Source organism: Ananas comosus, linkage group 9 (genome assembly GCF_001540865.1).
Source record: "Ananas comosus cultivar F153 linkage group 9, ASM154086v1, whole genome shotgun sequence".
NCBI classification, from domain to species: domain Eukaryota; kingdom Viridiplantae; phylum Streptophyta; class Magnoliopsida; order Poales; family Bromeliaceae; genus Ananas; species Ananas comosus.
The window spans coordinates 11,461,544-11,474,018 of NC_033629.1; the positions used below are offsets into that span (position 1 = coordinate 11,461,544).

Consider the following 12,475-nt stretch of genomic DNA (forward strand, 5'->3'; position numbering starts at 1 on the left):
CAAATTTTAGAATTCCAAATCTCTTATTGAGCAACAATTATAACAAAAGGAAAGCCCTCCTACTGAACCAGCTACTGAAAAATTTATTTCCACATCCAACATAGCCTTAGTTACATCCTATTTAGCTTCTAAACTAGAAAGAAAAATGCTATGTACACACCTATGTAAATAAGTGTACATCTTAGATCTTTTCAATCTTATGGTTCACTAAAATCTTAATGAGTTTTAATTTTTTTTTTAAATAATAAGACGAGAGAAAAGAAGGATGTTTGGATGAATAAAATATAGATAAAAACATACATAACTTACTTGAATTATGAAAGTTTGATTTTACTATCTACGTAATCTTTCAATTTGTATAATTTGAGTTAGTCAACAATACTTCAACTTCAAAATTTAAGCTAATTACCTGTTTTAAGCTAATTACCTGTTTTAATGAATTTATAATTATAAGAATTGCATAAAATATTTTAAACCTGTAAAGATAAACGATACAATCAAATTTTAAAGTTCAAGTGACGTTAACTCACTCAAATCAAATAAATTGAAAAGTTAGATAGTAAAATCAAGAGAGAGAGAGAGAGTATTATATATTTAAAATGACACATAATTTAAGGATAAAATTTTGGCGGAGAGATTCCAATGACGTCTCATTAGAAAGCCCCTAATATGCTATCGCATATTAGTTTTATCTCTATCAAAGAATTTGTTAGACTTTTTTCTAAAATCAAAAAAATATTTGTTCATGGAGGAAAGATTTGTTATAATTTTTGAATAGAGACAAAAATTGGGGACTTCTTAACGAAGTGTCATTAAATAGCTTCTCGTTGAAGATTTTTTTTTTTTTTTATAATTTAGATAAATTTTATATTTTTCATGTAAAATATATAATATATATCTTAGTTTAGAAATAGTTATAGTATTTCTTGCCAATCAAATTGCACTTTTGAAACTTATCTATTCTATTATAAATTTTTAAAATATATTTTTATTTTAAAAAATTAATTGATTGAATATGAGTAATGNAAATATGGGGATAAGAAAAAATAGCGTTTGTATAAAAATTAGATAGTTTCTCGGGATAAGAAAAATAACGTTTGGATTGATAATATAGAATAAAAAAAATAGTGAATAGTTATATATAAAAAATGAAAGTATTGATGAGAATAATTATACCAGATTATTTCAGATACCTGAGAATTACTATTGCGGATAAGGGATTATTCCACTTCTTATCCCCATCCAAACAGCCCCGATCCGTTTCCCCAAAATGAAGAAAAAATCTGACGTGGCAACCGACAATTGGCCGACGCTACGTCACTTGAACCGGCGCGTGACGTGGATGCAACCGTGGACGCACTCGTCCCAGGCCCGCACCAGTGCGAGTAACAACGCGACTCCTCTCGGTTCCCAAAGAAAAAAACCGCGTTATTCGACGCCGAATCCTCTCGATCCCTTCCCCTCCTCCTCCTCCTCCTCCTCTCTCTCTCTCTCTCTCTCTCTCTCTCTACCTCTCTCTCTTTCCTCGCTCGATCCTCTCCCTTTAGCTTCGATTTGGGGGATAAGGGTTTCGTCCTCCTCGATCCACCCACCGATCCGCCGATCGATCCGTGGTTGCTGCGGGAGGGAAATGGCGCAGGCGGTGGAGGAATGGTACAAGCAGATGCCCATCATCACCCGCTCCTACCTCACCGCCGCCGTCGTCACCACCGTCGGATGCTCCCTCGACGTGCGTGATTCCATTCCACCCCACTCCGCCTCTCGGTTCCCTAGTTAGGGTTTGGGGATCGGGGGATTAGGGTTCCCCCCCCAACTCCCCTATGTTTGATTGGAATCATCGATCTAGTATTTTGCGCTGTGCGGGATTGTGTTGCGTGATTTGTTCTTTCTGACGAAATTTGGAATCGGCGGGAATTTGTTTATTTTGCTTTTCTGTTGTTAGAAGTTTGGAATTTTGTTTGGAGCATGTGGTAGGAATTTAGGCTTTTGTTGACACTAACTGTAGGGACCGTGTTGCATGATTTGTTCTTCTTTGTAACATTTGGAATCGGTGTGAAGTTGTTTGGTTCTACTTTACTTTTCGTAAAAATTTGGAATTTTGTTTTGAAAGATAATGAGTGGTGGGATTTTTGGTTTCTCTTGACCCTAAATGTAGGATAACTTGTTGTCTTGGATCAGCTGCTAGAATTAGGGTTTAGGGCTTTGCTTTTTAAGATTATAGGACCTTTTTTTAACCCCGTTTGAGGATCAAAATTATTGATGTAGTAGCTTGCATTATGGGAGAAGATTGTGAGATTAATTCTTCTTTCTGACATGTGAATTTGTTTAGTTTACTTAACTCTTCTTAAAAACGTAAGATTTTGTTTAAATGGATAGTTAATGAGATACGAATATTGGTTTTCTTGACCAAAATGTTTGGATGATTCGTTGTCTGTATTGTAGATCATTTCTTTTCTCTTTGGCTATTCATGTGGATTAGGGTTTATGGCTTCACATTCAAAGATTCTGTGCTTTCCACCCTATCTACTCATTGAAATTGTCGATTTTAGCTTAAATATGGGATTACACTGGTTAATTCTTCTTCCTTAGATTTGCAGTAGCTGTGAATCTGTTTAGCTTTAATTTCCTCTCTAGATTTGATACTTTGTTGAGAGAGATAGTACATGAGAAATGAATATAGGTTCTCTTGACTCTAAATGTTGAATTATTATTTTTCATGTAGATCATATCGCCCTATGATTTGTATCTAAATCCCGAACGCGTTGTTCAGCAATATGAGATCTGGCGCCTTGTGACAAACTTCCTGTACTTCCGGAAAATGGGTATGTTCCGCAACTTTAAATTTCTGATGATCCCAGTATATTAATGATTATAATTTATATATACCTTGTTGCGACGAACATTATAAATAAATGTCATTACCAAGTCTTTTCATCTTTGAGAACCTTTTGTTTCCCCCTCTATTTTTCTGTGCGCGCGTGTGTGTGAGAAGAAGAAGAAGAAGAAGAAGAAGAAGAAGAGCTTTTTAGTGAAAACCGGGTGGTTAAAGTTGTTATTTCTGCACACACACACACACACACACACAGACACACACACAGAGGAGCTTTTGAGTGAAAGCCGGGTGGGTAAAGTCATGCTATTTTTGTTCAGAATTTTGTCCTCGAGCACCTAAATATGGTTGAATTTCTACGTTCTACCCAATCAAGGGTGTATAGGGTATTAGGGCTATTGATTTTTTACATCATACTTGGTTGTATGAGTAGGTTTTTCAACTTTTCACTTGGCGGCTGGGCATTTTAATGGTTTATCTGTGACTTTGAGCATCATCAGTTTAAATTGCAGAGTAGCCTCTCTATGTCAGAGTAAGGTTGCATAATTTTGATACTTTCAGTGCCAGATTGTTTATAGTGAGTGCCTCGGAAAAGATGCAAATATGGTTATATGAGAAATGGGAAACTGTTTGTCTTTTCTTTTTAACAAAGTATGCATGATATGCCATGCAGACTATTTTTGCTTTTGTTATTGTTCTCTAGTCTCTTTTACTCTACGCAAAATGTTTGCGCATGATCTTTTGTTACGAAATATAATTATGCCCCTAGTTCGTCTCCCTAGATCCTGTAATAGCAGGAGCCTTGTACATTGAAATGTCAATATTGGTTATGTTGATGACATTTCTACTTCCTCTAATGTTTTAAATTTTTCTTTCTTTTCCATTGGTTGGAATTTCTTCTTTACAGTTGGGGTAGTTCATATTATAGCTAATCCTTTATGTATTGTTCACTAATTTAGCATAAATTATTGGAGATAAAAACACTCGGCCAAATCCAAAGTTGCCTTATACTTATATGATTGTTCAATAATTTAGCTTACACTATTGGAGGTATAGACACTCGGCCAAATTTGAAGTCGCCTTATGCTTATATGACCAATGTCTAATGGACTGAAGCTATCACAGCTAAAAAGTTCCCAATCACATAATGTTGCCAAAGAGTACCTATTTATCTATATCTATCTATCTATCTACCTATCTATCTATATACATATATATACAGAGTCCCGCTATGGTGCTTTTAGAAGTACCAAGCACTTGGTGCTTGTAAATTTTCTGCCGTTAGATCTACTCTTTGACCATTTTCACCCGTTTGATTATATTATTCGCCCAACCACCTACTCAACCTTAGGGGATCACTATCGTTCTAACCGTACATCCCTTAAGCCAAGGGCCGAAAACCTACAAACACCAATGACTTGGTATTTTTAAAAGTATAGGAGCTCAATTCTCTCTCTCTCTCTCTCTCTCTCCTATATATATATATATAATATATAATATATTATATATAACTTAGCAACTATACTATTAATAGTACCGAACGCTTGTTGTTATTAGGTTTCCGGCCCTTGCGATGAAAGGATGTGCGGTTTAGGATGAAGTTGTCCCCTAGGTTAGTGGGTGGTTGGTTGAATAATATGACTAACGGGTAGAAATGGTCAAGAGTAGATCTAACAGCGAAAAACTCGATAGCACCAAAGCGCCTTGATACTATCGATAGTATAGTAGCTACACTCTCTTCTCTCTTTTTTATATATAATATATATATATATATAATATATATATATATATATATACATACATACATACATATACATACATACATACATACATATACATACATATACATACACACAGATACATACAGATACATACAGATACATACATATACATATATATATATAGAGAGAGAGAGAGAGAGAGAGAGAGAGAGAGAGAGTAGGGCTACTATACTCTTATGAGTATAGAGCCCTTTGTACTTATAAGTTGTTTTCGATGTTGGGGCTTACGAATTGACGATCTATACTGTTAAACATGATCTAGATTCTAGAGTATTTGAAACTTCTAGAAAATAAATTTCGCAATTTTTCGAAATCATTATAAAGTCCATCAAGCGGGTGTAAAACGAATGGTCAAAATCGAACGACATCCTAAAAATGGATGATCGGATCCTTCAATTTAAAATCGGAGTTATTGATCTTTATCTAGATAGTGAATAGAATTTTCTATCAAAAATTCAACTTATTCCCATTCTTTTACACCATTAAACTAGCAAGGATCTCATACCGGCCGTTAAAAATTGTCAATTTTGTGACTTTTTGATCGTAACGTAAATGATGTCAAAAAATGATAAAATTTGATTTCTAGACGATTTAAATGCTCTAGATAACGTTTAACGGTGTGGATCGTCGATTCGGAAGCTCTATCATCGAAAATAACTTATGAGTACGAGGACAATCGTCCTCATAAGAGTATAGTAGCTGGACTCTCTCTCTCTTTCTCTTTCTCTCTCTCTATATATATATATAGAGTAGGTCTTGTGTGCTATTAGGAGCACGGAGGCCTCCGTGCTCCTAAGCTGTTTTCGATGATGGAGCTTTCGCATCGACGATCGGCTCCGTTAGACTTGATCTAGCATATTTGAAGTATCTAGAAAATAAATTTTGTGACTTTTCGATATCATTTACCTAACGGTCGAAAGGGTTCAAAATCAGCGGCTGAAAATAAAAATCTTACAAAAAGTGGTGATATATCATTAAAATTTTCGATCAAACATATTGATCTTACTGTAAATAGTATAAAGAATTTTCTATCAAAATTTCATCTGATTTGAATACTTCTACACCGTTAAACTTGCAAACAGTATACATCAACCATTAAATATTGTTGATTTTGAACCATTTTGATCGCTAGGAAAATGATATCGAAAAGTCACAAAATTTATTTTCTAGATACTTCAAATATGTCTTGTGTGCTATTAGGAGCACGGAGGCCTCCGTGCTCCTAAGCCGTTTTCGATGATGGAGCTTTCGAATCGACGATCGGCTCCGTTAGACTTGATCTAGCGTATTTGAAGTATCTAGAAAATAAATTTTGTGACTTTTCGATATCATTTTCCTAGCGATCGAAATGGTTCAAAATCAACGGCTGAAAATAAAAATCTCACAAAAAATGGTGATATAGCATTAAAATTTTCGATTGAACATATTGATCTTGCTGTAAATAGTATAAAAAATTTTCTATCAAAATTTTACCTAATTTGAAAACTTCTACATCGTTAAACTTGCAAATGATATACATCAACCATTAAAAATTATTGATTTTGAACCTTTTCGATCGCTAGGAAAATGATACCGAAAAATCACAAAAATTATTTTCTAGATAGTTCAAATACACTAGATCAAGTCTAACGGAGTCGATCGTCGATTCGGAAGCTCTATTATCGAAAACGGCTTAGGAGCACGGAGGCCTCCGTGCTCCTAATAGCACACCGAGACCTACTCTCTCTCTCTCTTCTTCTCTCTCTTCTCTCTCTATAATATATATATATATATATATATATTATTATATATAAAGAGAGAGAGAGTTCGCTACTATACTATCGGTAGCACGGAGGCCAACCGTGCTATCAAGTTATTTTCGATGATGCGGCTTGCGAATCGACGATTGCTTCAATAGACTTGATCTACACTATTGAAAGTATTTGGAAACCAAATTCGTAATTTTGGACATCATTTACCTATCACACCAGTAGTCTAAAAATGAACGGCTGAAAATAAAAATTTCATAAAAAATTTGATAAAAGAGACTTGAATTTAAGATCAAGAGGTGCTGATCTTACTCTAAATAGTGAAGAAAGTTTTTATACAATTTCATCGATTTGATTGTTTTACACCATTAAATTCACAATGCATTACATCGCCGTTAAAATTGTCAATTTTGAGACCTTTTGATACACTAGTCAATAATATCGAAAAAATATGATAATGTAGATCATGTTTAAAGAGGCCGATCTGTTGATTCGAAAGCCGTATTATCGAAAACAACTTGGTAGCACGGAGGCCTCCGTGTGCCAACAGTATAGTAGCCGGAACCTCTCTCTCTCTCTCTCTCTCTCTCTCTCTCTCTCTCTCTCTCTCTCTATATATAGTATATAATAGAGTCCGGCTACTATACTTTTATAGTATTGCTCCCTATTCTCATAATTGTTCGGTCCTTAGATTTATTCTATGATCATTTTCACCCGTTAGATCATACTATTCAACCAACTACCCACTCAACCCTAGGGGACCACTATCATTCTAAGTGCAGACCACCATCATCCTAACCACACATCCCATCAATCAACGGTTAAAAATTTATGAGTGCAAGAGGTTCTATACTCATAAGAGTATAGTAGCCCCAACCTATATATATATATATATATATATAATCTCTAGTGTTAGTTAAGAGTATTTAAGTTTTTAAAGCGCGTGGTTGAAGTTGGTTTCAGTCAAGATGCTACTATTAGTGACCTAGTTAAATGATTGGCCATCTAATATTATCCTCAATCCGATGGGGAGGCCAAGAAATAAAAGGTGATGGTATCGCGGTAAAAGTGAAATTGACTATTATGCCTTTGGAATCCCACATGAATTCAATCGGGGACATGTACATGTATTAATGGGCTTGATGAGGATGTTTTGGATTAAAGAATTGGGGGGTAGAGCTTGCCACAATCTAATATTCACAATTCAAATAATTTTGGAAACTAGATGCCCATGTGCATGCTAGTGTTGTTAACGTGGGTTTAAGCATTTTATGCGACATAGGTAAAGGCCTGCTAATTTTAGTTGCTAATACTGTCTGCTGGATGGGTATCCAAAACTATGGAAGATGCCTCCTGATGTCCCTTCTTGAAGACCAATTAGTTTGATCCTTAGGTGATGCTGGTGAGGTTACTATTGATGCAGTGAGTTTGTCGTCAGTATGTGAGTGCTCTGATGATCTAGGTTATTAATTGATCGGCACTTAGGATGCTTGGTGGTGATGATGATGAGTGGATAGCACGATGAGAGATTCCGATAAGTCATAAGTGAATAGAGTGGGAGAATGTTGCTGCAATAGAAATGACCTTAGGATGATTGAGCAACAATGGCCTTTGGCTGATTGTGAACAATCAATTATGATACAACTATTACCAACTATAATTTGATGAAATCTTATGTTAGTTTATACTTTCTTGCAAAGAAATCGATGGGTTGGTTAAAATGTCAGTCTTTTCATTAAATTGACAGTCAATGTGTGTGGAAACCATCCATGTTAGCCTTAAAATATCTGGTGAAGAGTAATATATGGAGTGTTGGCATTGCTAGTCTAAGAAATAGAAATACCAGGAAATCTTGGCCTACAGTGTTGACCATAAGTCAGATTTTTTAAGTTTCAGAATTTTCCCTCCTGAATCTCCTTCGGGATGCAAGTCTTGTAATTGGCTGTTAGTTTTATATTTACTTCAAATTTTGATTCGGAATAAAGTTACACATAGAATGCTTTATCTTCTCATCTTTGATGCATAATATAAGTTTTCACAAAACATATTCTGTTATTCTTTTTTATTTCTTACTTTTGAAAATTCGTTTTTTATCAATTTTTAATATCAAACTATATTGCTGACAAGTTACTCTTATTGATACTAATTTTCCTTACCAGATTTGGACTTTCTGTTCCACATGTTTTTCCTTGCACGATACTGCAAACTACTGGAGGAAAACTCATTCAGGGGACGGACTGCGGATTTTTTCTACATGCTCTTATTCGGTGCCACTGTTCTCACTGGGATTGTTCTTATTGGAGGGATGATACCATATATTTCCGAGACTTTTGCCAAAATTTTTTTCCTTAGCAACTCATTGACTTTCATGATGGTTAGTCACCCAGTACAGCATCTACCATTCGCCCTATTTAACCCTTGACGCATGCTCCGGCAATGCCATCTACTGTCATATTGTTGTTAGAGTTCTATTTCTGATTTTAGGTTGGAAATGCCTTGTTGGATTTTTCATTTTATTTTATTTTATTTTTACGTTGCAGGTCTATGTGTGGAGCAAACATAACCCTTTCATCCACATGAGTTTCTTGGGCCTTTTTACCTTCACTGCAGCTTATCTACCATGGGTGAGTTTTCTTGTTGATTCTTCAGTGGCCTATTATTCAAAGTGACTATCTGTCACCATTGAGCGGCTGATTGCACCTTACTGTTAAATCTTATCATTATTGCTGTGCAAGCTTTTCATTGTCTGAAGGCCAAAAATTAGTTTGTTTTTTATTTCTCTTCTCTTCCTTTAAATTTGCAGGTGCTTCTTGGGTTCTCAATTCTTGTTGGTAGCAGTACATGGGTGGATCTCTTGGTAAGCTTAGTTTTAAGATCTGAGATAGTTGTTACCAGTAATCATTGAGAAATTTTATTTGACAACTTGGTAATAAATATGAAGTTAGAGACAGTTTGTCGAAAATGAAGTAGAAGATATAACTGTCAAGAGGTCACTGATTCGAACTAACTGTCTTATTTGAATGTGGGATTTTTTTTTTTTTTGGTAAATCATTTGTCCAAATTATTTCCGGATTTCAATGTGTCCAGGCTTGTTGCGTGACTGGATTGATACCTATTCCTTTAGCTAGTTATTCAATCTTGTTTTGCACTTAGTTCATGCTAATTACAAGACAATTGAAAGATAAAATGTTTATGACTAGGTCCTATTCCACCACCGTGGTTCGAGGAGTAAACTGTAGGATGCTGTTTGTTTAGCTGTAGGATATATGTATCAACATTAATAGATTATATCATTCCTATATAATTTAGTCTAGCGGTGCCCCTTGGCTGATGGTTTTCGTTGACTTGCTATTAGCTGAGCCAAAATAGTTGTACCATAACCTTTGTTGTTGTTGACGGCCAAGTGATCAATTTCTTGATGAACTCAAATAACCTTCCCCCCTCCCCCCCCCCCCGCCAGCCTCTTTCCTTTTGTTGTGCTATACCATTTTTGAAAGCTTAGCTAATAGTAGTAGTAATCTGATTGTGGCACTACCTTAACTTCTTTAGGGCATGATAGCTGGCCATGCATACTACTTTCTCGAGGACGTGTATCCGCGCATGACGGGCCGACGCCCCCTTAAGACTCCCCAGTTCATCAAAGCGCTCTTTGCCGATGAGGCTGTCGTAGTCGCCCGGCCAGCGAATGCACGGTTTGCCCCTCCGCCTCCACAGCCACAGGATCCTCACCAAGATTAAAGGAGCGAACGCTTCTTCTGCAAAAGATCTCTCCAGTTTCATCGGCAATGATACGCAGGTGATGTCAATGTGCCGGTCCCAAGCGACTTCTCTCCTGATCTGAGAGGAATGACCTATGTAAACAAACCTTTTGGTCTGTGTTGTAGAGGAATTAGGTTGTGAGATCATTGCTTTCTTCTTTTTTCAAATATAGTTTAAAGCGCATTTTAGTGGTCAAACATAATAAACCTAATTTTTCTATGATGTGAGGTAACTGATACATCATTAGTGCTACTGCTACTTGGATGCGAAGTATACCGGGGTAACTGCATCTGTATGGTGTTTCATCCATGATATGTTGCAGCATAATTTAACTGTGAATGTAGTGAATATGTGTATCATGCAAATTTTTTTTTCCCCATAATCTTAAAGAGTTGATGTACTAATTTGTGAAAATGAAATGAAACAAAAATTATTTGGTCGAGTTTGAAAATGCCAATTGGAACTAGCAGCTTGAGTGTTAATTACTTTGAAGTGGGTTTTTTTTTTTTTTTGTTTTTTTTGTTTTTTTTGTTTTTTTGGGATCCTTTTATTTTTGAGCAAATGTTACATATATATTCCAAAAGAAGTGTATGATATACGGTTCATCCATCTTATGAGGGTGTATAAGTAGTATTTACTATTTTTTGGGCTAAATTGCACTTTCAGTCCTCAAAAAAGTGTGAAGCTTCGGTCCTCAAACTTTAAGTTGTAATTTTTCGTTTGAATTTTATAAATTGTTGCAATCTAAGTTTCTAAAGACTAATTTAGTTAACTAAGTACTAATATATTGCTGATGTGGTAATAATACGATATTTTAATTATTTTTGCGTCATCAATTACAATGCTGCTATACCACTGCCACATCAGCAACATATGATCATCCCTACATCTCTGACGCATTCGCTACACATGACCATTTAGTCAACTAAATTAAGTTGTGTGATTGAGTTGTAATAATTTAGAAAGTTTGATCCAAATATTATCATAAATTAAAATTTGAAGATCAAATTGTACACCCTTGATATTTCGAGGACCACAGGTGTATTGTGACCATTTGTTTTCTTTTTTTCTTTTTTTTTTTGGACTTGGCAGCTTGGACATTAAGCTAATCACAAATTCTATGCATGCTCATATTATTATCTTCATTACGTACCATGTATTCTCTGGGAAAGTTCATCTTCTAGCAAGGGACAAAATCCCCCCTTTTTTTTTTTTGGTTTTTAGTAACTTACTAGTTTTTTTTTTTTTTTTTTGAGAGATAGATAGCACGCTAACTGTTTCGTTTATTTTATTTAGAAATAAACTTAGCTAGAAAATGTGAATCAACTAAGATTCGAACTTGGGTCTCAGATATCAATCACCAAATTTTTTATCACTTGCTCTAGGGACGGTCGGTAGTAATTTACTAGTGTTGATGTGGTCCTAGGGAATAGATGCGTAGATAAAGCAATAAACATAGTTGTAATCTTATCCATTACCACTTGTGACTGTGAGACTGTGAGACCGTGAGATAACCTTATTACGTACTACTCACCCACCATGTTTTGTCCATTTCCCCACTTCTATTACACCCTCTCTATGGGGACTATGTTTTTGGCTTGTTCAACGTGCATGCAGAGGACTTATACCTTTCCAGCAAAAATAATAATAACAAATAGTAACTAATAATAAAATTGGCTTGGGTTTTTGGGATGTAACAATGGCTCTCCTTTTCACTCTTCATACCTACACACACACACACACACAAAAAGAAAAGAAAAAGAAAAGATAAACTTTAATTTCCCTCCAGTGAGTAAGTGCATTTTTATTTTGCCGATCTGTAGATCAAAAGGATGTTCCTAATTATTTTGTGATTATATTTTGTTTTATGGTAAAGATATATCTATCGTTCAACATTAATAAAAAAGTAATACCTTTTAGGAAAAACTTCAAATACCACTCATGTGGTTTCGTATTTTTTTATTTTAGTAACCTATAGTTTAGAGTGTATCAATTTAGTATCCCATATTTTTATTTTTCTCTTTTTATTATCCATTCCATAATTATTTTTCGTTAAATCAATGACAAAGTTAAAACTAAAGGGTACTAAAGTGAATATTTGATAAACCTAGGTAGGGTATCTGAAGTTTTTTGTATATAATTTAACGAAATATTAACGGATGAGCTAACAAAAATAGAAAAATAAAACCACAGGGTACTAAACTGATACACTTTAAACCACAAGATAGTGAAGTGAGAAAGTGTGAAACGCAGAGATGGTATTTGAAGTTTATGTACCCTACTTCTTATAAATTCCAAGTAATTACCGTTCTATAACTTCTCTCTTTGGGGTGAATCGAAGGCTGGAAAGCAAAACT

At 35.1% G+C, this 12,475-nt stretch overlaps 1 protein-coding gene across 1 annotated transcript; it reads left to right on the top strand.

Annotated features, from left to right (window-relative positions):
* Positions 1,427-10,569, top strand: LOC109715662 (derlin-2). Its single transcript, XM_020240778.1, has 6 exons — positions 1,427-1,729; positions 2,723-2,822; positions 8,519-8,733; positions 8,900-8,983; positions 9,163-9,216; positions 9,909-10,569. Exons 1-6 carry the CDS (start codon positions 1,631-1,633, stop codon positions 10,095-10,097), a joined length of 741 nt encoding a protein of 246 aa, XP_020096367.1. The 5' UTR covers positions 1,427-1,630; the 3' UTR covers positions 10,098-10,569.